This window comes from Salvelinus alpinus, chromosome 3, assembly GCF_045679555.1.
Source record: "Salvelinus alpinus chromosome 3, SLU_Salpinus.1, whole genome shotgun sequence".
Classification (NCBI taxonomy): domain Eukaryota; kingdom Metazoa; phylum Chordata; class Actinopteri; order Salmoniformes; family Salmonidae; genus Salvelinus; species Salvelinus alpinus.
Genome location: NC_092088.1, coordinates 97,048,556 through 97,072,917, shown reverse-complemented (window position 1 = coordinate 97,072,917; position 24,362 = coordinate 97,048,556). Strand labels below are relative to the sequence as shown.

The window sequence follows — 24,362 nt, the reverse complement described above, 5'->3', positions numbered from 1 at the left end:
AGTGAAGAACGAACACCATTGTAAATACAACCCATATTTATGTTTATTTCTTTTCCCTTTTGGACTTGAACTATTTGCACATAATTACAACACTGTATATAGACATACTATGTCATTTGAAATGTCTTTATTCTTTTGGAACTTTTGTGAGTGTAATGTTAACTGGAATTTTTTAATTGTTTATTTCACTTTTGTTTATTATCTATTTCACTTGCTTCGGCCGATAAAGCCCTTTGAATTGAACTGAATTGAATTGATTTGTGACCTGAAAAATAAGATCTGAATGAAGTCCAGCTCGGTTGTTTTAGGGATCCATGCCATGGCATGTGACATGTCATATATTTTGACTGGCTGTGACATTTTCATGGATTGAATCATGTAAAAAGGGCTGCCGTGTGCCAAGGCTCTTGCGTGTCTCAGGAAAACTCCTGTCTGTGGTGATTAAACTACTTTGCGAGAACAGCCTAAGTCGTTGAAAGCACCATTAAAATGTCTTGGATCAAGAGTTATTGTCTGATCCTCCCAAGGTCCTGCCAAAATATGTTAAATATGTACAATGACAGTTTTATAATGACAGTTTACTCAACGGTTTAGTGACATCTGGCAGTTAACAGTATGTCAGAAGCCTGCAGAACTCCTGTTCTGGACAGCCCATCCGCATGGTGTGCAGGCTCTTATTCCACCCCAGCACTATGTCCCTCTGATACAAAAACACAGGTCGAATATCATGCCAGATCTTTGCGCATTAAAATAACTTTGAATGTCATAAACTCTTAGTCTGCATGGTGTTGATGTTCTCTCCACCCACAAACACGCCAAGTAAATATATTCTGTCTAATAACAGTGGCATCTGCTCAACTAGTGCATCCAGCAGCTCCCCGCTATGGGGCGTCTTGTACTGATGTGCTGGGTGGACACTGTTCACAGAACAAACAGGAGGTATTCAGGTGAAATGTTCTCAACATTGCTGATAGAAACGTATTGAATAGAGCTGACATGATTCTCTATTCTACCTGACAGACAGTCATATCTGTTCTACACAATACATTTCTGTCTGAACGTCACCCTATTGAACGTTAATTTAGCTGTACCATATTAGACACAAAGAACATTTAAATGACTATTAAATGCAGAGGTTTGAAAACAGCAAAGATGAGATAGATATTGAAGAATGTGAAATGCCTGACTTGAAGGAAGAACTTCCTGATGTGATTTATTAGGATCCCTATTGGCCGACGCCAATGGTGACAGCTAGTCTTACTGGTGTCCGACACATAACCAAAAAAGACATTACGGACAAAAGACTTTTCAATTTATATGCATTTAAATACATTAACATCTAGTGTGTGTGCATTACATTGCTGAATTACATGTATTATTTTTTTTTAAAGAAATGTCTCTGCTGATGGTGGCTCCCTCACAAGTTGCTAGAGCTGTCTGTTAGAAAGATATTAAAACTGTATTGTAAAGGATTAATTAAAATGTAATGGAAATGAATCTGTTACTTTATTGTAACTATCCCCTATTCACTTTATAGCAGTTTTATAGAAGCCAGCTGCTAAACGGTTTACCTCAGAGTGTAATACAAGTTTGAGGCAGCTACATGCCTGTCAGAAATATGAGATGATTGAAATACTGTACTGATGTTATGTAAGCCTTAAGAATCCTCCTGGACCGTTTTAGACAACTGAAATGTGAGACAAATAAAAGCTCCTGCAGCATCTTCAATAGATCATACTGGAGATAAATAACTACACAGTTGATTTAACACTTTTATGAGTTGTAACTGAAAACCTAAATGTTTCTGTTGAAGCTTTTAAATATGTAATTAATATGATAGATCACAAGTATGAGGTGACTGAGGAGACAGTTCAGATTTGTTTACAAGCAAAATATAAAAAAATCGGTCAAAATACAAATATTAAGTTGTTGATAAAGATGAATGTAACTAAAATTGAATTAAATAAGGTGAGATTATTCTGAAATGTTTTTAATGGGTTTGGGTTAACAGGAACTCAAATACAGTATTTCAGGGGCAATGGTAGAAACATTGGAGTCAATCTGATATCTTAAACTGTTGATACTGTTATAATTAATTATTCAATTTAGAGATAAATATTGCATTAAAAAGTCATGTAATTGGAGTGTGGTTCTCCTGCAAGTTGGTGGCGCTAGTGAGACATAGAAATACAGAGGTCTCTCATCCCTTTCATTTCCTTTACCAGAGTGGTCCATAATTAACTTTTGCTTGGTTGGCAGTTTCAACCAGATATAAGCAGGCAGAGATCCCAGCATCCTGAAGTCAGACACCTTCTTCCTCTGTGGTAAGACCTCTCCACCTCCTTAGATGTTTACATTTGTGTCATCTTAGCACTCAGCATGTGAGGCAGTAGCTAACTGCACTGTTTCAGTTGACTTCTGCATTTAGCTATTTACATTATTTCTGCATTGTCAGATTTTACAATATGCAATCAACTGGGATTCATTTAAAATGTTTTTACTTTAAATGTGTTTTACTTGAAATATGTAGCTTTTATTTACGGGCCAAAAGTGGTGCTCCTGCTGTTTGTAAATTGAGGGGTTGGTCTATAATGCAACTGGGTTTTCAGGGGTATTTATTTGAATTCTTGACCGAATGTGTAGTTAAGTGAGTTGTCACCAGGAAAATGAAAGCACCTGTAGCTGAATTGGACAAGGCTGTCATGATTGTGTTGAATTATACCATTCTAAATGTTTTCTACCTCTTCGGGGGCTAAATGAAATAGCTTTAGACTTGTGCGTATTCACAACAACCTAATGTTTCCCAGGGTTCTCCAAGAAGTACAAATTCATCTGTAGAAGGGGAAAAAGAAGGTGAGACATAGTTTTCATAAGAAAAGTGACGAATGTTCTGTGAGAGATGCCACTCACAACTCTGTTGACTGTGGAGGAAGCACCACAGAGTCAATCATGTTTCTTGTTTCGTCTCTTTCCTAGTGATCCGTCACCATGAGTACGGACGCAGAGATGCAGATCTACGGCAAGGCTGCCATATACCTCCGTAAGCCTGAGAAGGAGAGGATGGAGGCACAAACCGCACCCTTTGATTCAAAGAACGCCTGCTATGTGGCAGACACCAAGGAGCTTTACCTTAAGGGTTTGGTCACTGCCAGGACTGAAGGAAAGTGTACTGTAACAGTCATCAATCCTAACGGCACTAAGGAGGTAAGCCTGATTTGAAAAGAATTGAAGATTGTGCAGACACACTTTTTTCATTTTTATCATGCCAATTGTAAAAAATTAAATAAGTAAACAAAGATTGATTAATAAGCATTTCTTTGTTTTTTTGGTAAGCAGAATATAACCTTCAAACACATCCTTTTTTATCCCTGCTAAGTAAAATATAATTTTCTATATTGACTAGTTAAGTATCACCATATATGCATCAGTGGTTGATAACAAAGTAGTTGGATTAGATCGGGGGATGCAGTTTTATTTAAAGATTTGTTTTTTTAAAGCATTCAGTCCTGTCCAGTTTGATCTGTGTATAATCTAGATGTCTGACTGTTTCAGGAAGGAAAAGAGTTCAAAGAAGCAGATGTCTACCAGATGAACCCCCCTAAGTACGACAAGATTGAGGACATGGCCATGATGACCTACCTGAATGAAGCCTCTGTGTTGTATAACCTCAAAGAGCGTTATGCAGCATGGATGATCTATGTAAGATACCTGTATAAACATACACACTCATACAGTACTACACATAAAGTAATGGTAGACACCAAAACATACCAATACAATAGACCTACATTACTATACCATAGTACACCCACATCCTCACATAAATCCAGGTAAACGTCAATCTGATTTTTCTAATCCCTTAATTGAATCTCTTTCATCCAGACCTACTCTGGGCTGTTCTGTGCCACGGTGAACCCCTACAAGTGGCTTCCTGTGTACGACATGGAGGTTGTCAACGCCTACAGAGGGAAGAAGAGGATGGAGGCTCCACCCCATATCTTCTCCGTCTCTGACAACGCCTTTCAGTTCATGCAGATTGGTATGAGCTCTGATGGATGGATGGATGGATGGATGGATGGATGGATGGATGGATGGATGGATGGTGGATGGATGGATGGATGGATGGATGGATGGATGGATGGATGGATGGACGGACGGACGGATGGATGGATGGAAGTTAAAATGTGCTTTAGATAGGAATCTGCTATTTTCTAGTCTACGTTAGAACAGTTTGCTGGTAATATCTGATTTCACTGGCCTTGAATGGAAAATGTTTCAAAATGAAATTCATGATGATGCTATGAATTCAATAATGTCCCCATAATGTGGCTTGAGTATGATAATCAATATGTTGTTTTGTTACAGACCAGGAGAACCAGTCCGTCCTGATTACGTAAGTTGTTTACTAAAATCTCATTTGAGAAAGGGTTTCTACTGCAATATTTTGGGACACTTGGGTGTGATGAAAATACATGACATTATGAATGGATTAGGCTATGCATAGAAATGAGTCGATGAGTGGGGATATTTGTTAATTTATGTAGGAAAACAGTGTATTTTTCAATGCTATTTCTTAGTGTAAGTCAATCTGACATTCAAACATGTTACTAAAACCCCTGTTTCTCTGTCATATTAATAACCAGTGGAGAATCCGGTGCAGGAAAGACTGTAAACACCAAGCGTGTTATCCAGTACTTTGCCACCATTGCAGTGTCTGGTGCCAAGAAGGAAGCAGAGCCAGGCAAAATGCAGGTAGGTTGTACCTTTCTAACACATTTCAGTTTGGTGGGCTGTGTTCAAGCAATCGAGAATAACTAACTTTACTACTTTACCAGTTTCTGAGCAACTTGTGTTTGTCTCAATCAGGGGTCTCTTGAGGATCAGATCATTGCTGCTAACCCTCTGCTGGAGTCTTACGGTAATGCCAAGACAGTGAGGAACGACAACTCGTCTCGCTTTGTAAGTATGAAGGGCATACTGTGTATGTTATCTAATATTGGACAAATGTATTTCAGTATTTCCCATTTGTTATATCAATAGATGTTCGACAAATTGTAACATTTAAAGGAGTCTATCAAAGTAAAATGTTACATGTATTTAGTTATCCTCTTTCTAACCCCCATGCTCTACTTTAGGGTAAATTCATCAGGATTCACTTCCAAGGTAGCAAACTGGCTAAAGCTGACATTGAGACCTGTGAGTTGATTTTGATTGTTTCTCAATTATTTACTAAATTCACACAGATTTTTCGGGGAGATAATCTTTATCTAATGTTCACTCTCTCTCTCTCTCTCTCTCTCTCTGTCTCTCTCTCTCACTCTCTTTCTCTCTCTCTCTCTTTCTCTTTGTGTCAATCTCTCTCTCTTTCTCTCTCAGACCTGCTAGAGAAGTCCAGAGTGTCCTTCCAGCTTCCCGATGAGAGAGGCTACCACATCTTCTTCCAGATGATGACCAATCACAAACCTGAGGTTGTTGGTAAGGCAAAGTAGAGTTACAGGATTAATTATTCCCACCCCCATCTGTGGAATTCATTGTCCACACTATTAATACTATTCCAATGAGTACATCCAACGTAACAAGGCATCTAGATATGAGTCAGGTCTTTGGGGAAGATGTATCAAGTAATGCACTCTGATAAGTATTGTGAAAGTATCTTTCAAGGATTTGATGTCATTTATCATACGCCATCCAGTGGCCCTTTGGGGTATTTCAGATGATCCCAGAGGTCTGTAATTATCTCTGACCCTCGATGTGGCATTATCACATGTCCAATATATTAAGTAACCTAATACTATGATTTAAAATAGAATGACGACGCTGTAAAACATTATCCTAGATATGAACCATCAACTTAATGAATACCATTGGTGTTTAATAAGGGTTTCAGCATGAAATATCATTTATTTTATTATTTTACACATTCGGTTTTATTATATGTGTTTGTTGTCAATGTTTAGGCATCAAGCTGGGGGCAGTTGTTAAACAAAAATAAATATTTTGAAGAATTGTAATATAAGATGAATACATTTTTTTTAAAGTTATTAAAAAATGAATTACCAAAGTTACGATATGTTGCCATAGATTTTCTGTTAATTGCCAAAATTACGGTAACTTTGGTAAATTACCGCCGATAGCTTTGAAACCCTAACCGTGATATAAAATACTTGAGTCCATCTACTGAGTAAAAGAGAGAGAGAAAACTGTAAAGGTAGGACAGTAGAAATCTAAGAGATTTAACTGACAAGACATTCTCTGTTGTCCATAGAAATGGCGCTCATCACCACCAACCCCTACGACTTCCCCATGTGCAGCCAGGGTCAGATCACTGTGGCCAGCATCAACGACAAGGAAGAGCTGGATGCCACAGACGTGAGTCAAACAAAGGGTTCATCATATTCTAGATATGGAATGGGTAGGATCACCATACACACTGAATGCACTGTGCAATTCCAACTTGGTGGCAGCTGGGAATTTTCATGTATTTTTCTGTTTTATTCTAAATGCATTGAGATAGTTAGGCATGTGCCTCAAGGAACTCTTCATGCCTTCACACTTCACCTTGAGGCCCATACTGTACATGTAAGACATCCACAAGAGAGTGTCACTAAGTCCCTGTGGAACTGGGTAAAATGTATGTTGTGTTAGTCGTCAACCAGTGTTGGTCAAGTGTAATCACGTGGATCTGAGAAGACAGTCAAATGTATCCATCCCATTTGTTCTGCTGAGAGAACAGAACTGTAGTGTACTGTATGTGAGAAAACTACCGTTCAGTTCATCACTGTTGTACTTCCTGTCTAATGCCAGGATGCCATTACAGTCCTGGGCTTCAGTAATGATGAAAAGATGAGCATCTACAAGCTGACAGGAGCTGTACTGCACCATGGCAACTTGAAATTCAAGCAGAAGCAGCGTGAGGAGCAGGCCGAGCCAGACGGCACAGAGGGTGAGTCCACTCATATAATATGTAAACATTAGTTTACAGTCCCACTCATAGATATACAATATGTAAACATTAGTCCCATTCCAAGTCCCACTCATAGATATACAATATGTAGACATTAGTCCCATTCCCAGTCCCACTCATAGATATACAACATGTAAACATTAGTCCCATTCCCAGTCCCACTCATAGATATACAACATGTAAACATTAGTCCCATTCCCAGTCCCACTCATAGATATACAACATGTAAACATTAGTCCCATTCTCAGTCCCACTCATAGATATACAACATGTAAACATTAGTCCCATTCCCAGTCCCACTCATAGATATACAATATGTAAACATTAGTCCCATTCCCTGTCCCACTCATAGATATACAACATGTAAACATTAGTCCCATTCCCAGTCCCACTCATAGATATACAATATGTAAACATTAGTCCCATTCCCAGTCCCACTCATAGATATACAATATTTACACATTAGTCCCATTCCCAGTCCCACTCATAGATATACAATATGTAAACATTAGTCCCATTCCCATGTTGGTTCTCTCCAGTGGCTGATAAAATCGGCTACCTGCTGGGCCTGAACTCAGCTGAGATGCTGAAGGCTCTGTGCTACCCCAGAGTGAAGGTCGGCAACGAGTATGTGACCAAGGGACAGACTGTGCCTCAGGTAAGGCGGCCAAACACAGCTTCTACCATTCTCTGAGCACCATACATCTTTTGATGATGAGTGCATTGCTTGTTTTGAAGAGTGATGTTGTTTTCCCCAAAGCTCTTTTCACCTCATCATTAGACATGGTCAACATCTCATGTATTCATTAGAGGTGTTATCATTGCAGGTTAATAACTCAGTCTCGGCTCTGGCCAAGTCCATCTACGAGAGGATGTTCTTGTGGATGGTCATCCGTATCAACGAGATGTTGGACACCAAGAATCCAAGGCAGTTCTATATCGGTGTGCTCGACATTGCCGGGTTTGAGATCTTTGATGTGAGTCTGAGACCAGAACAAGACAATGCGTTGTGATTGAGAGGGATTACAGCCTTGTATGATGATGAAATGATCCCTTCTGAAATTCCATCAACAGTACAACAGCATGGAGCAGCTGTGCATCAACTTCACCAATGAGAAACTGCAACAGTTTTTCAACCACACCATGTTCGTCCTGGAACAAGAGGAGTACAAGAAGGAGGGAATCGTCTGGGCCTTCATTGACTTCGGCATGGACTTGGCTGCCTGCATTGAGCTTATTGAGAAGGTAAACTGTCTGTCAGGATTATAATGGACCTCAACAGCAAAGCTCAAATGGAGTGATGTGTGAGATATTATCACATGGTACAACGTATCTGACTGTTGAGAACTCAAAATGTTTCCCATTATGGGCCCCTAAATGAAGATACTCTGATAATAGCATGTTTGCTGAAAGAATAAATGTGATCCTAAATGTAAATATCATTAATTTGATATACATCTCTTTTCATAAAGCCATTGGGTATCTTCTCCATCCTTGAAGAGGAGTGCATGTTCCCCAAGTCTTCAGACACTACCTTCAAGGACAAGCTGTACGCCCAGCATCTTGGCAAAAACAAGGCGTTTGAGAAGCCCAAGCCAGCCAAAGGCAAGGCAGAGGCCCACTTCTCCCTGGTGCACTACGCCGGCACTGTGGACTACAACATCACTGGCTGGCTGGAGAAGAACAAGGACCCCCTGAACGACTCTGTTCTTCAGCTGTACGGGAAGTCCTCAGTCAAACTGATGGGGACCCTGTATGTCGCTGCCCCACCTGAGGGTAAGACTAGCAGCACATCAAAAGATTTAATGAAGAACTAGTTACAACTCAGTCACATTTTCTTTAAAGGGTCAATCTGCAGTTGCTACATCCATTTGTGGACTTATTAAGATATGTACCCATTCATTCTTGAAGAACATCAGCTTAGTTCAACCGCCGTACCCCATCAGAACCCAAATTTGAGCTTGTTTTACTCCAATGTTTGTAAACAAAGTAAAGGGAAACAAGATGGTCAGTCCTTGAATACATAGCTCTGTCTATACATTTGAGTGGTTACATTTCTCCAGCCCCATCTCTCATGTTTTTATTGAAACAGGGGCAGGGAGAATGCTTTGTTATTGTTTCAACTGCTGATTGCTGCTTTAAATGTATCACAATTTCTCTGGGTGATTTACTGGGTTAATTTACTCGTACAATAGGTGTTATTTTACACAATCTCATTGGCAGCATTTGCATTAAGATCTGTGTGAAGGTAACCTGAGATTCTCTCATTTATATTGAACTTTTCTCCATTACAACAGATACAACCAAGAAAGGAGGCAAGAAGAAGGGTGGTTCCATGCAGACTGTGTCCTCCCAGTTCAGGGTGAGCTTTTAAAATGTGGATATTCAGTCCTTCAAAAGGTGTAGTGATTATCAGAAATGATTTCTGAGAACATGGTTTGTAACCCTCTTACAGGAGAACTTGGGCAAGCTGATGACCAACTTGAGGAGCACTCATCCTCACTTTGTACGCTGCCTGATCCCCAACGAGTCAAAGACTCCAGGTACAATAAACATTGAGTTAAATATGACATCTTATCAGTACAATATTAGTAACCTTAACGAACCAATCTTTAACCTGTTTATGAGTATTTAAAGAGACTTGGTTTGTGTTTGCAGGTTTGATGGAGAACTTCCTGGTTATCCACCAGCTCAGGTGTAATGGTGTTCTGGAGGGTATTAGGATCTGCAGGAAGGGCTTCCCCAGCAGAATCATCTATGCTGACTTCAAGCAGAGGTACACACACACACACACACACACACACACACACACACACACACACACACACACACACACACACACACACACACACACACACACACACACACACACACACACACACACACACACACACACACACACACACACACACACACACACACACACACACACACACACACACACACACACACACACACACACACACACACACACACACACACACACACACACACTTGCTCCAAGGGTTTTCCCAGCATCAGAATATGCTTAACCAAACCGATTACAACTTGACATATGTTAAACATTTCTCCTGATTCAGGTACAAAGTACTGAATGCCAGCGTCATCCCCGAGGGCCAGTTCATGGACAACAAGAAGGCTTCTGAGAAGCTGCTTGGGTCCATTGATGTGAATCACGAGGACTACAAGTTTGGACACACCAAGGTCAGTCAAATACCCCCAGCAAGAGATGCCAACTAAAACACAACTTCAATGATCATTTAAACTCTAACCATTAAATGTCTCTCCAGTTGATCTATCCATCTTGTTATTATTTCTTAAAAATGTAAAATAAAATATTATACTCAATTCATTATTTTGTGCATTATGTCAGAATGGTATGTCTGCAGTTATCTATATCAGTGTACATTATTAATCTACAGCTATACAATAACTTACAGCTCATCAACAACCTATCCCTTGGTTTGTTTGTAAGGATTACAATGTTTATGTTGTTCAAACCAGTCTAGTGGTTTTGTTCCTCTCTTTTGATTCACCCCTTTCTGTCTGTTACCACCTGACTGTGGTTCCATAATTGACCACGTCAACCTGTGTCAGGTGTTCTTCAAAGCCGGTCTGCTGGGTGTCCTGGAGGAGATGAGAGATGAGAAGCTGGCCTCTCTGGTCGGCATGGTCCAGGCTCTCAGCCGTGGATTCCTCATGAGGAGAGAGTTCACCAAGATGATGGAGAGGAGGTGAGGAAGAGTAGATATCTTGGCAAACTGTTCTGTCAACCACCTGTATGTAATGTATAGTGATTACATAGTGAATATGCTGTGAGTTGTTCAGGATGAGAAGGTACATGTTATAACATTCTATTCAAGTAGCAGTTTGGGATTTAGCAAGCTGTTCAAATTGTTATTTAACTAAGTGATATTTACCCATTCATTCTGGAATAATATGAAATGCCTCATGATCTTAACATCACCTGTCAGTCCTTTCATCTAGAGCGCTGTATATAAGTTTAAGAGGGATTATATTTCCCTAGCCCCATTCCTCAGCTGTATGCAAACAGTGGTGGGGTCCCTGTTTTGTTATTCTTCGAATCGCAGAATGTAGCTTTAAAGACGTCATCCAGTGATTAAAAAAAAAACTTTTCTAGTTAAGGAATACTGGCAATGCCCTACTCCTTGAAGTTTGTGTCTAAAAACCACTATTTTCCTCAAAACATATATTTTTACAAAACATGTTTGTACTTTACTGTATTTATACTTGGGATATTGTTTTCCACTGGAAAAGTAAAAAAAAACACTGGAGGAGATCTTTAAGCATGTCACTCACCATGTCACTCACCATGTCACTCACCATGTCAGTCACCATGTCACTCAGCATGTCACTCAGCATGTTACTCAGCATGTCACTCAGCATGTCACTCACCATGTCACTCAGCATGTCACTCACCATGTCAGTCACCATGTCACTCAGCATGTCACTCAGCATGTTACTCACCATGTCAGTCACCATGTCACTCACCATGTCAGTCACGATGTCACTCAGCATGTCACTCACCATGTCAGTCACCATGTCACTCAGCATGTCACTCAGCATGTTACTCAGCATGTCACTCACCATGTCACTCACCATGTCACTCACCATGTCACTCAGCATGTCACTCAGCATGTCACTCACCAATGTCACTCAGCATGTCACTCACCATGTCACTCACCATGTCACTCACCATGTCACTCAGCATGTCACTCAGCATGTCACTCACCAATGTCACTCACCACGTCACTCACCATGTCACTCACCATGTCACTCACCATGTCACTCTATCCTTTCTGTGGACCAGAGAATCAGTTTACGCCATCCAGTACAACATCCGTTCATTCATGAATGTGAAAACCTGGCCATGGATGAAGTTGTACTTCAAGATCAAGCCCCTGCTGCAGAGCGCTGAGACTGAGAAGGAGCTGGCCAACATGAAGGAGAACTATGAGAAGATGACGACAGACCTGGCCAAGGCTCTGGCCAAGAAGAAGGAGTTGGAGGAGAAGATGGTGGCCATGGTGCAGGAGAGGAGTGACCTGGCGCTTCAAGTCGCATCTGTGAGTGAGCAACAACCCTCATCAGAGCACATTTAGAGACACAAGTACACAGACACGATCGCACACACATCAGCACGTATGAACAAAACTTGAATAGGATGGCCCTGACTAGAATACAGTATATACATATGAAGTGGGTAAAACAGTATATTCCCCCCAAGACTTGGGGAACATGCACTCCTCTTCAAGGATGGACCAGTGTTCCATTATTAAAGTGGCCAGTGATTCCATGTCTATGTACACAGGGCAGCAGCCTCTAAGGTGCAGGGTTGAGTAACCAGTGATTCCATGTCTATGTACACAGGGCAGCAGCCTCTAAGGTGCAGGGTTGAGTAACCAGTGATTCCATGTCTATGTACACAGGGCAGCAGCCTCTAAGATGCAGGGTTGAGTAACCAGGTAGTAACCGGCTAGTGATGGCTATTTAACAGTCTGATGGCCTTGAGATACAAGCTGTTTTTCAGTCTCTCGGTCACAGCTTTGACACACCTGTACTGACCTCGCCTTCTGGATGATAGCGGGGTGAACAGGCGGTTGAAGTCCTTGATGATCTTTTTGGCCTGTGATATATATCTATATATGTCATGCATTTAAATTGATTTGCTCTGACTTATTTGACTAAATCAAGTCTATATTTTGATACACAAAGTGAGAACACAGGTTTTTTCTCCTGTTCTGAAACCAGGATTCAGAGAATCTGAACGATGCTGAGGAAAGGTGTGAGGGGCTCATCAAGAGCAAGATCCAGCTGGAGGCCAAACTCAAAGAGACGACTGAGAGGCTGGAGGATGAGGAGGAGATGAATGCTGAGTTGACTGCCAAGAAGAGGAAGCTGGAGGATGAGTGCTCTGAGCTGAAGAAGGACATTGATGACCTGGAGCTCACCTTGGCCAAAGTGGAGAAGGAGAAGCACGCCACTGAAAACAAGGTCTTGTAGACAGTCTAACCAAACAATAATCCAAAGAATAATCAACTCAAAACAGAAATGTAATTCAAGTCTTTTTGTGGGTTCAGTAATAATTAAGACACAAAATAGTGGAATTTCAGTTGTGGTGTTTTCCCCACATTCATTTAATGTTCTGCTACCAACTCGTTTATGATTTCCATTCAGCACACTGGCATGGAGTACAGTGCCATCTAGTGTTGAATCTATAGTACAGCACTTGTTGACACATTTCTATTATAAATGTAACTAATTCTCCCATTTATGGTGAAGTGACCAAAGACTCATTTTGTTGTGGCTGTTTTCAGGTTAAAAACCTGACAGAGGAGATGGCGTCTATGGATGAGAGTGTTGCCAAGCTGACCAAGGAGAAGAAAGCCCTCCAAGAGGCCCACCAGCAGACACTGGACGACCTGCAGGCAGAGGAGGACAAAGTCAACACTCTGACCAAGGCCAAGACCAAGCTGGAACAGCAAGTGGACGACGTGAGTGGAGTTTGACATTCTGGCCATGATAGTGTGTAAGATGATATTATCTTCAGTTGTTTAGATTTGACCAACACATGTCTGCTTATATCTTGTAGCTTGAGGGTTCTCTGGAGCAAGAGAAGAAGCTCCGTATGGACCTTGAGAGATCCAAGAGAAAGCTGGAGGGAGATCTGAAACTGGCCCAGGAGTCCATAATGGACCTGGAGAATGACAAGCAGCAGTCTGATGAGAAAATCAAGAAGTAAACACAAATAAATTACTACAGTATTCCCTGCCATCTTAATCAACATAATGGTTCTTCTTGGCTCATTCTTATAATTATGAATTAGACTTTGTATGTGATTCTTACAAGCAAAGTGAATGGTCAAATATGCTCCCTTTATACTGTCTAACCAAAACAAACTTTGCAATCAACGTGTTTGTGTTTGTTAGGAAAGAGTTTGAGACCAGCCAGCTCCTCAGCAAGATAGAGGATGAGCAGTCTCTGGGAGCTCAGCTGCAGAAGAAGATCAAGGAACTCCAGGTACAGTACAGGATCTCAGCTCCAGTACAGGAAAATAACTGACACATTTATTCTGGTAGCACATGTTCTTCCTGGTGGCTTCTGATGGCTCATTAAGATGGAAGATGGTGCTTCTTCCTGGTGGATTCTGATGGCTCAGTGAGATGGAAGATGGTGCTTCTTCCTGGTGGATTCTGATGGCTCAGTAAGATGGAAGATGGTGCTTCTTGCTGGTGGCTTCTGATGGCTCAGGAAGATGGTCCTTCTTCCTGGTGGATTCTGATGGCTCACTAAGATGGAAGATGGTGCTTCTTCCTTGTGTCTTCTGATGGCTCAGTAAGATGGAAGATGGTGCTTCTTCCTTGTGTCTTCTGATGGCTCAGTAAGATGGAAGATGGTGCTTCTTCCTGGTGGATTCTGATGGCTCAGTAAGATGGAAGATGGTGCTTCTTTCTGTGTAAAGATGTTGCTTCTTACCGTTGTTAGTTTGGATCCTGCATGGGACACTGTCTAATGGGACACTGTCTAATGGGACACTGTCTAATGGGACACTGTCTAATGAATATAGTAAATATGTTAGTGTAACTGGCTATGTATAAACACATTTATACTAAATATACAATACATACTATTATTATGTGGTTCAATTGTTTCAACTGTATTGTAGTGTTCATTCCCCTGCTCCTACCCCCTGTTTTAGGCCCGTATTGAGGAGCTGGAGGAGGAAATTGAGGCTGAGCGTGCTGCCAGGGCCAAGGTTGAGAAGCAGAGGGCCGATCTCTCCAGGGAACTTGAGGAGATCAGCGAGAGACTGGAGGAGGCCGGAGGCGCCACTGCTGCTCAGATTGAGATGAACAAGAAGCGCGAGGCTGAGTTCCAGAAGCTGCGTCGTGATCTTGAAGAGTCCACCCTGCAACATGAGGCCACAGCCGCCGCTCTGCGCAAGAAGCAGGCCGACAGTGTGGCTGAGCTCGGGGAGCAGATCGACAACCTGCAGCGCGTCAAGCAGAAGCTGGAGAAGGAGAAGAGCGAGTACAAGATGGAGATTGATGACCTCTCCAGCAACATGGAGGCCGTCGCCAAGGCTAAGGTGAGTAGTGATGTTTTGGTCAAGCAGTGTTGAGGAGGGTCAGCTAAATTACCATTCAATAAACTGAAGTTGACAGTCCCATATGTTTCACTAACAGGGCAATCTGGAGAAGATGTGCCGTACTCTTGAGGACCAGCTGAGTGAGCTCAAGACTAAGAATGATGAGAATGCTCGCCAGGTCAACGACATCAGCGGACAGAGGGCCAGACTCCTGACAGAAAATGGTACCTTCAACAATGAACAACAAACCAATATAGTTCACCTCAGTAGTACACAATAACATGTATCGGGGGCTGTAAATTCAGTCCACATAGTTTCTGCACTACGATTCCTCAAAATACAATTTTAATCTAGAAAGAATGACTCATTAACAGGAGGTCACTCTAACCCTGCAGGTGAGTTTGGCCGCCAGCTGGAGGAGAAGGAAGGCCTGGTGTCTCAGCTGACCAGAGGCAAACAGGCCTTCACCCAGCAGGTGGAGGAGCTGAAGAGACAGATTGAGGAGGAGGTCAAGGTAAGGCACCCAAAATGGAAACCACCTACCACAGTTTAAAGCTTTATCTACACATAGACTGTTTCTACGCCACCCTCAGAGACTTCTAATATAATTTGTTTTACTCTCTCTCTCTAATCTCTCTTTGTCTTTCTCTCTCTCTCTCTCAAAGGCTAAAAACGCACTGGCCCATGGTGTCCAGTCTGCCCGCCATGACTGTGATCTCCTGAGAGAGCAGTTTGAGGAGGAGCAGGAGGCCAAGGCAGAGCTGCAGCGCGGCATGTCCAAGGCCAACAGTGAGGTGGCTCAGTGGAGGACTAAGTATGAAACTGATGCCATCCAACGCACAGAGGAGCTGGAGGAGGCCAAGTGAGTTGCACACAATAGCAAAAACTCAAATAAACGGTGTGGATGGTGAGGGTGGTAGGGGGATCTGAGAAAATGTTACTTCAATATGTACTGCAACATTTGTTTCACAACAAATGACTCACCATAACACCACCCTCTGTTGTCCAACAGGAAGAAGCTGGCCCAGCGTCTGCAGGAGGCTGAGGAGACCATTGAGGCGACCAACTCAAAGTGCGCCTCCCTGGAGAAGACCAAGCAGAGACTGCAGGGAGAGGTGGAGGACCTCATGATTGACGTTGAGAGAGCCAACGCCATGGCCGCCAACCTTGACAAGAAGCAGAGGAACTTTGACAAGGTGAACATTTATAAACCTCACTCTAGGGTGATGTTTCCTGTCTGCTATTTGATCCGATGTAGTATAATTGTAGCATATTTCTGATTCAAAACTCTCCATCAATGAGTTGTAATGAAAATCCCATGGATTCTCCCAGGTTCTGGCAGATTGGAAGCAGAAGTATGAGGAGGGTCAGGCTGAGCTGGAAGGAGCTCAGAAGGAGGCTCGCTCTATGAGCACTGAACTCTTCAAGATGAAGAACTCCTACGAGGAGGCTCTGGATCATCTGGAGACTCTGAAGAGAGAGAACAAGAACCTGCAACGTGAGCATTTGACAGCAGTTATTTTCGTCCGATGTTTGACCAGTGTTTGAAAATGGAATCAACTGTAATCATTAATATTATATAAAAATTACTATTTAACAATCTCAGAATGTTCATGTAAAGTTTAAAATATATTTTTTGGAACTTGTAATTGGTATTCCTTTGAACAACCCAATGATGTGGTGGGAAATTAGATTAGCAAGACAGTATGAAGTACTGTTATTGAATTATCTGTTATTATAATTCATTTTAAACTTCAGTGCATTGGTGATATCTACTGAATATCTCCTGAGTCTAAACAGCTCCTGTGTTTGTGTGTGCAGAGGAGATCTCTGACCTGACTGAGCAGATCGGAGAGACTGGCAAGAGCATCCATGAGCTGGAGAAGGCCAAGAAGACCGTGGAGACAGAGAAGTCTGAGATCCAGACCGCTCTGGAGGAGGCGGAGGTACAAACTACAGCTGTTTGACAATCCAATGCTCCCTTTAACGGTGTTTATTGTAGTCATATATTCAGTTTGTAATTATTTGTGTTAAACAATTTGTCTGACTGCTTCTCCTTGTCCAGGGCACATAACTTGTTTTCTCAAAATATATGATCATGTACATTGGCTAGCTCAGTTAGTCATGTTATGAATACATCTCCCAGCTTAGTGAATGGTTGCTTCATCTGACTGCTTCTCCTTGTCCAGGGCACACTGGAGCACGAGGAATCCAAGATTCTGCGTGTGCAGCTGGAGCTGAACCAGATCAAGGGTGAGGTGGACAGGAAGATCGCTGAGAAGGACGAGGAGATGGAGCAGATCAAGAGGAACAGCCAGAGGGTGGTTGACTCTATGCAGAGCACCCTGGACTCTGAGGTCAGGAGCAGGAATGACGCCCTGAGGGTGAAGAAGAAGATGGAGGGAGACCTGAACGAGATGGAGATTCAGCTGAGCCACGCCAACAGGCAGGCCGCTGAGGCCCAGAAACAGCTGAGGAACGTCCAGGGACAGTACAAGGTAAAGGGACTGGGACATCAGGCTCAAAAACCTGAACATGGGGAGGGATTTGTTTGTGAATCAGTAGAAAATAATAGACCAGAGGAATGTACTCGAGTGGATTAATATACTGTAGGAAGGTAGGGATATTAGAGTGGACTAATATACTGTAGGAAGGTAGGGATATTGGAGTGGACTAATATACTGTAGGAAGGTAGGGATATTGGAGTGGACTAATATACTGTAGGAAGGTAGGGATATTGGAGTGGACTAATATACTGTAGGAAGGTAGGGATATTGGAGTGGACTAATATACTGTAGGAAGGTAGGGATATTGGAGTGGACTAATATACTGTAGGAAGGTAGGGATATTGGAGTGGACTAATATACTGTAGGAAGGTAGGGATATTGGAGTGGACTAATATACCGTAGGAAGGTAGGGATATTGGAGTGGACTAATATACTGTAGGAAGGTAGGGATATTGGAGTGGACTAATATACTGTAGGAAGGTAGGGATATTGGAGTGGACTAATATACTGTAGGAAGGTAGGGATATTGGAGTGGACTAATATACTGTAGGAAGGTAGGGATATTGGAGTGGACTAATACACTGTAGGAAGGTAGGGATATTGGAGTGGACTAATATACTGTAGGAAGGTAGGGATATTAGAGTGGACTAATATACTGTAGGAAGGTAGGGATATTGGAGTGGACTAATACACTGTAGGAAGGTAGGGATATTGGAGTGGACTAATACACTGTAGGAAGGTAGGGATATTGGAGTGGACTAATATACTGTAGGAAGGTAGGGATATTGGAGTGGACTAATATACTGTAGGAAGGTAGGGATATTGGAGTGGACTAATATACTGTAGGAAGGTAGGGATATTAGAGTGGACTAATATACTGTAGGAAGGTAGGGATATTGGAGTGGACTAATATACTGTAGGAAGGTAGGGATATTGGAGTGGACTAATATACTGTAGGAAGGTAGGGATATTGGAGTGGACTAATATACTGTAGGAAGGTAGGGATATTGGAGTGGACTAATATACTGTAGGAAGGTAGGGATATTAGAGTGGACTAATATACTGTAGGAAGGTAGGGATATTGGAGTGGACTAATATACTGTAGGAAGGTAGGGATATTAGAGTGGACTAATATACTGTAGGAAGGTAGGGATATTACACTCTTAGAAGTAAAGGTGCCTGGAAGAACCTTTTGGGTTGTCGCACCAGCAGAACCTTTCCAGTTGAAACCGGAACCTTTTTGTGATTGGAGCGGTTACATTTTGAACCTATTTAATAATATATTATAGAGGTGGCAGCCTATCAGATTGGAGATGTGGCTTATTGGAGGGTTATTTTTTGTCATCCGTTAGCACAAATGTCATTCCTGTATACTGCAAATTAAAATGTTTCTTGAATATTTATGCATATTGAATATTCTAATATAATCTTTTTTTTTTTAAATTGCTGATGATATAAAAATAGTAAGGTTGTAAAATAGTCCAACTTTGGGATTTGCTCTTGAGGAATGAATACACCTCCACTGGCCTCATTGAAGCAACAAAACTGTCCGTGTTCAACCTTAACATGTGATGACAATACAACAGAACAGATGAACATGAATTAAATGTACTCTGTTTGGCCCCAAAACAATCTATCTTAAAGCCCCTACTAAGTCTTCCTCCACTCCAGGGGTTCCTCCATGAACCTGCTGCTGCATCAAACCATTAAAGGTTTATCCAAGAACCCCTCAACTAACCAAATGTGAAAATATGAACCATTGACTAGCAATGGTTCCTTGAGGAACTCTAGGGGTTCCTTGAGGATACCCAGGATTCCTCTAGTCACCACTAATTCTTAGAGTGTAGAAAGGTAGGGATATTAGGAACATTTTTACCCATTAACATTTCTCTCACCGATCGTATCGCCCCTACTTCCACAATTCCTAATTCATTGTGAACCCCAGGATGCCCAATTGCACCTTGATGATGCCGTCCGCGCCGCAGAGGACATGAAGGAGCAGGCAGCCATGGTGGAGCGCAGAAACGGTCTGATGGTGGCTGAAATCGAGGAGCTGAGAGTTGCTCTGGAGCAGACAGAGAGAGGACGCAAAGTTGCTGAGACTGAGCTGGTCGACGCCAGCGAGCGCGTCGGACTGCTGCACTCCCAGGTACGGGTCAAAGGCCATTTCTAATGAAACTCAACCAAGCATACCGATTACACACACATATATAATTCAACAGCTTAATATTGATAAACCTTTAATATTTTCGTTTGTTTTATATTTATATTTTTATAATTTCAGCCTTGTGACTTGTAAGTTATCTTGAGAGTCAAACAAATGGCCTGGTTTCCTCCTTCAGAACACCAGCCTTGCGAACACCAAGAAGAAGCTGGAGACTGACCTGGTTCAGGTGCAGGGAGAGGTGGACGACATCGTCCAGGAGGCCAGGAACGCAGAGGAGAAGGCCAAGAAGGCCATCACTGACGTGAGTCCTTATGATCTACTCAATTACATCAACTAGATTTGTCCCCAAAGGCCAATGGAAGCTGGGCTGGTTAAACAGAGATCTCAAAAAGGAGGTCAGATGATCTCAGAGGGACATTATGATTGGTGCCAGTTGGTGCATAAATGAAACTAACTACCATTCCAGGCGGCCATGATGGCTGAGGAGCTGAAGAAGGAGCAGGACACCAGCTCTCACCTGGAGAGGATGAAGAAGAACCTGGAGGTCACAGTCAAGGACCTGCAGCACCGCCTGGATGAGGCTGAGAATCTGGCCATGAAGGGAGGCAAGAAGCAGCTCCAGAAACTGGAGTCCAGGGTGAGTTAACAGCAGGGTGGATTGAAAGACAGATTGCTGGAAAGGTATTTGATCATATAAAAATACACAGGAGCATTGTGTCATGGCTTTTTCTCTGAATCACCCACCTACATTTTTTTATTTTTTTATTTATCCGTTATTTTACCAGGTAAGTTGACTGAGAACACGTTCTCATTTGCAGCAACGACCTGGGGAATAGTTACAGGGGAGAGGAGGGGGATGAATGAGCCAATTGTAAACTGGGGATTATTAGGTGACCGTGATGGTTGAGGGCCAGATTGGGAATTTAGCCAGGACACCGGGGTTAACACCCCTACTCTTACGACAAGTGCTATGGGATCTTTAATGACCTCAGAGAGTCAGGACACCCGTTTAACGTCCCATCCGAAAGACAGCACCCTACACAGAGCAGTGTCCCCAATCACTGCCCTGGGGCATTGGGATCTTTGTTTAGACCAGAGGAAAGAGTGCCTCCTACTGGCCCTCCAACACCACTTCCAGCAGCATCTGGTCTCCCATCCAGGGACTGACCAGGACCAACCCTGCTTAGCTTCAGAAGCAAGCCAGCAGTGGTATGCAGGGTGGTATGCTGCTGGCAACATCATGAAACGTCATGAAATGTCGTTGTTTTATTATAGACCCCTTTAATTAAAATCGTAAAAGTACATAGGAGCAGACAACACTTCTTGGCCAGTAGAAGAACATTCCTCTGTTTTACAAAGATTTGTTACGTCTGACTTCACCACCTCACATAAATGCCTACGTTTATTTCTTCCACAAAGGTGCGTGAGCTCGAGTCTGAGGTGGAGGCCGAGCAGAGAAGAGGTGTAGACGCGGTCAAGGGAGTCCGCAAGTATGAGCGCAGAGTCAAGGAGCTCACTTACCAGGTAAGAAAAAGTGCATTCTTCACACACTCAAGCACACTGGTTTGTGTGTTAAACTATGGACTATTGATTCTTGTAACTTCTCCCACAGACTGAGGAGGATAAGAAGAACGTTGCCAGACTTCAGGACCTGGTAGATAAGCTGCAGATGAAAGTGAAGGCCTACAAGAGGCAGGCTGAGGAAGCGGTGAGTCACAGACTTAGTCAAAACCTCTGAAAGCTTACATTCCCTAGTAGACATTACAAAACGTCTAGACAGTTTAGTTGAAGTGTTGTACTGCACATCAGTCAACATTGACTCAGTTGATAGTGCAAGTCATTTCTGAACAGTGACTCCTCTTCCTATGTGTAACAATTTAAAGTAGAGCGGGTTGAATATTATTTAGCTTTGTGCCGGGGGCTGGTCTGGTGGTAGTGCTGACTCTCCTGGATCACATGGTCCTGGAAGCAGCAGTTTATCCCCTGTTCCACCACTCACTTTCTCTCATGTATCATCCTTCTCCCTCATAATTCCTTTAAGAAATATATATTAAATTGCTACCTGAAGCTTCAAACGTTCAATACTGATGTTAGGATGTCAGGAAGCGGCGCAGGTCCTAATCCAGGCACTTGTCATCTCCCGTCTGGATTACTGCAACTCGCTGTTGGCTGGGCTCCCTGCCTGTGCCATTAAACCCCTACAACTCATCCAGAACGCCGCAGCCCGTCTGGTGTTCAACTTTCCCAAGTTCTCTCACGTCACCCCGCTCCTCCGCTCTCTCCACTGGCTTCCAGTTGAAGCTCGCATCCGCTACAAGACCATGGTGCTTGCCTACGGAGCTGTGAGGGGAACGGCACCTCCGTACCTTCAGGCTCTGATCAGGCCCTACACCCAAACAAGGGCACTGCGTTCATCCACCTCTGGCCTGCTCGCCTCCCTACCTCTGAGGAAGTACAGTTCCCGCTCAGCCCAGTCAAAACTGTTCGCTGCTCTGGCACCCCAATGGTGGAACAAACTCCCTCACGACGCCAGGTCAGCGGAGTCAATCACCACCTTCCGGAGACACCTGAAACCCCACCTCTTTAAGGAATACCTAGGATAGGATAAAGTAATCCTTCTAACCCCCCCCCCCCTTAAAAGAGTTAGATGCACTATTGTAAAGTGGTTGTTCCACTGGATATCATAAGGTGAATGCACCAATTTGTAAGTCGCTCTGGATAAGAGCGTCTGCTAAATGACTTAAATGTAATGTAAATGTAGGCTCTCCCTCTCTCTTCTTTACCCAGGAGGAAGCATCCAACCAGCACATGTCTAAGTTCAGGAAGGTTCAGAATGAGCTGGAGGAGGCCGAGGAGCGTGCTGACATCGCTGAGACTCAGGTCAACAAGCTCAGATCCAAGAGCCGCGACAGCGGAAAGGTACAGAAGTGCTGCTAAACCTACACCTGACTGATGTTCAAACATGACCACATCAACACCACCTATGATTCATTCTTCACAGACGTCAATACTGACCTTTTACAATCACTCAGATATTGAGGATCTCTGAGAAACACATTTCAGGACAGGGTAAATAATCCAAATTTAGTTGGTACTTCAAAATCGAAAATCAAGCTGATCACAGAGTCGTAAATACTTGATCCATTCTGTTATTTCCAAGTGTTGATATATTTATCATGTTCATTATTAATACTGATCTATTCTGTTATTTCCAAGTGTTGATATATTTATCATGTTCATTATTAATACTGATCTATTCTGTTATTTCCAAGTGTTGATATATTTATCATGTTCATTATTAATACTGATCTATTCTGTTATTTCTTTCTTCTTACAGGGAAAAGAAGCTGCTGAATAAACAAGACCAAAGTCTTATCAATTTCCTGAGTTTCATAAAATATGACTTTCATGGTGAAATGTTGATCATTGATTAAAAACATGTAGGCCTACATACACTTCCTTTGTGACTGTGGATTTATTTCTCAGAAAACAGCTTTTCATACCACAAAAATATTGTACTTTAACTACAGGAGCAATCTGGGATTCAAGCAACATCAAAGCGGACACCCCAACAAAGCGGTCATTTTTTTTTGCTGACCAGCTGAGGGATGAGGATGGAGAAATGTAACTACACAATTCATAGACTAAGCTATTATAATCATCCATAACATCAACATGATAGTTTTAACCCTTTACACTCAGGGGAAGGGGCCTATATGAACACGCCCAAATTGAAATGTCTCCATAAGAAACAAATAGGAGAAGCAAGATGGTAGCATAACCATGGTAACAATTGAGAGAGAACACTTTGGTGATTGGACGGAAATTACTCAGACCAAAGTTCTCAGGATACAACAAAGCAGATTTTTTGCATTTGAATTTTGTCCCAGATAATGCGCACAATAATCTCATGTGTCCAGACGACGTGAAAATAAATGGTAATCTATCATCTGACCAAATTACACAAGATTTTAGTCCTGGGTTATCCGAGATTATGCGCATATATACATGAAAAAAGTAAAGAAAATATACATTTCCTGTGTTTCATAAAATATGATTTTCATGGTGAAATGTTGATCATTGATTAAAAACATGTAGGCCTACATACACTTCCTTTGTGACTGTGGACTTATTACCATCACACGGGACTATGCATTTTTTATTGAATATTTAAAACATACTTGCAGTGAAGCTGCTCAACATCTACATCACATTCAGTCATCTAACAGACTCCCATACAGAGCGACCCACAGCAGCAACCAGGGTCAACGGTCTGCTCAAGGGTACATCAACAGATCTCCCACAAGGTCAAAAAAAACGGTACAGCTGGTTACCAGCTACCACCAATTTATCAGAGCTAATGGTGAGTAGAGACCAGAGAAGGCTCGGCCTCAGACTCCTACTCGCCGGTTGAAGGTTTCTGTCGGCTGAATGAGCGACACCGGTTGAGCATTCCTACAGCATTTCCTTCCAGAAGCCATGAGAAAGTTGTCCGGCTGCGGGGACTGTGCGAGGGGATTTGTACTAATGTTACTATCTGTACTTACTGGTGGCACAGACGCTGTTTCATCCTTTCCTACACTGAAATTACCCTTGCCTAACGATTGCGTCTGA

General features: G+C 42.4%; 1 protein-coding gene across 1 annotated transcript; it reads left to right on the top strand.

The window, feature by feature from the left end:
* Positions 1-2,825: 2,825 nt before the first annotated feature.
* Positions 2,826-23,203, top strand: LOC139571598 (myosin heavy chain, fast skeletal muscle-like). The gene is made up of 40 exons (XM_071394605.1): positions 2,826-2,853; positions 2,977-3,204; positions 3,553-3,699; positions 3,883-4,039; positions 4,366-4,393; positions 4,644-4,752; positions 4,867-4,959; positions 5,136-5,196; positions 5,377-5,475; positions 6,266-6,369; positions 6,805-6,943; positions 7,504-7,622; positions 7,792-7,941; positions 8,039-8,209; positions 8,437-8,740; positions 9,262-9,326; positions 9,420-9,507; positions 9,623-9,740; positions 10,045-10,168; positions 10,562-10,698; positions 11,796-12,051; positions 12,737-12,979; positions 13,303-13,479; positions 13,578-13,723; positions 13,915-14,005; positions 14,685-15,074; positions 15,172-15,298; positions 15,470-15,588; positions 15,740-15,936; positions 16,087-16,270; positions 16,407-16,572; positions 16,896-17,020; positions 17,264-17,572; positions 19,527-19,730; positions 19,924-20,049; positions 20,215-20,385; positions 21,168-21,272; positions 21,361-21,456; positions 22,536-22,667; positions 23,086-23,203. Exons 2-40 carry the CDS (start codon positions 2,989-2,991, stop codon positions 23,104-23,106), a joined length of 5,814 nt encoding a protein of 1,937 aa, XP_071250706.1. The 5' UTR covers positions 2,826-2,853; positions 2,977-2,988; the 3' UTR covers positions 23,107-23,203.
* The last annotated feature ends 1,159 nt before the right edge of the window (positions 23,204-24,362 follow it).

Excerpts from the sequence above, each read along its gene's own strand:
- LOC139571598 (XM_071394605.1), top strand. The coding sequence starts at position 2,989 with ATGAGTACGGACGCAGAGATGCAGATCTACGGCAAGGCTGCCATATAC. Across the intron at positions 15,589-15,739 it reads AGATTGAGGAGGAGGTCAAG|GCTAAAAACGCACTGGCCCA; the intron begins GTAAGGCACCCA and ends TCTCTCTCAAAG. Across the intron at positions 17,573-19,526 it reads ACGTCCAGGGACAGTACAAG|GATGCCCAATTGCACCTTGA; the intron begins GTAAAGGGACTG and ends TGTGAACCCCAG.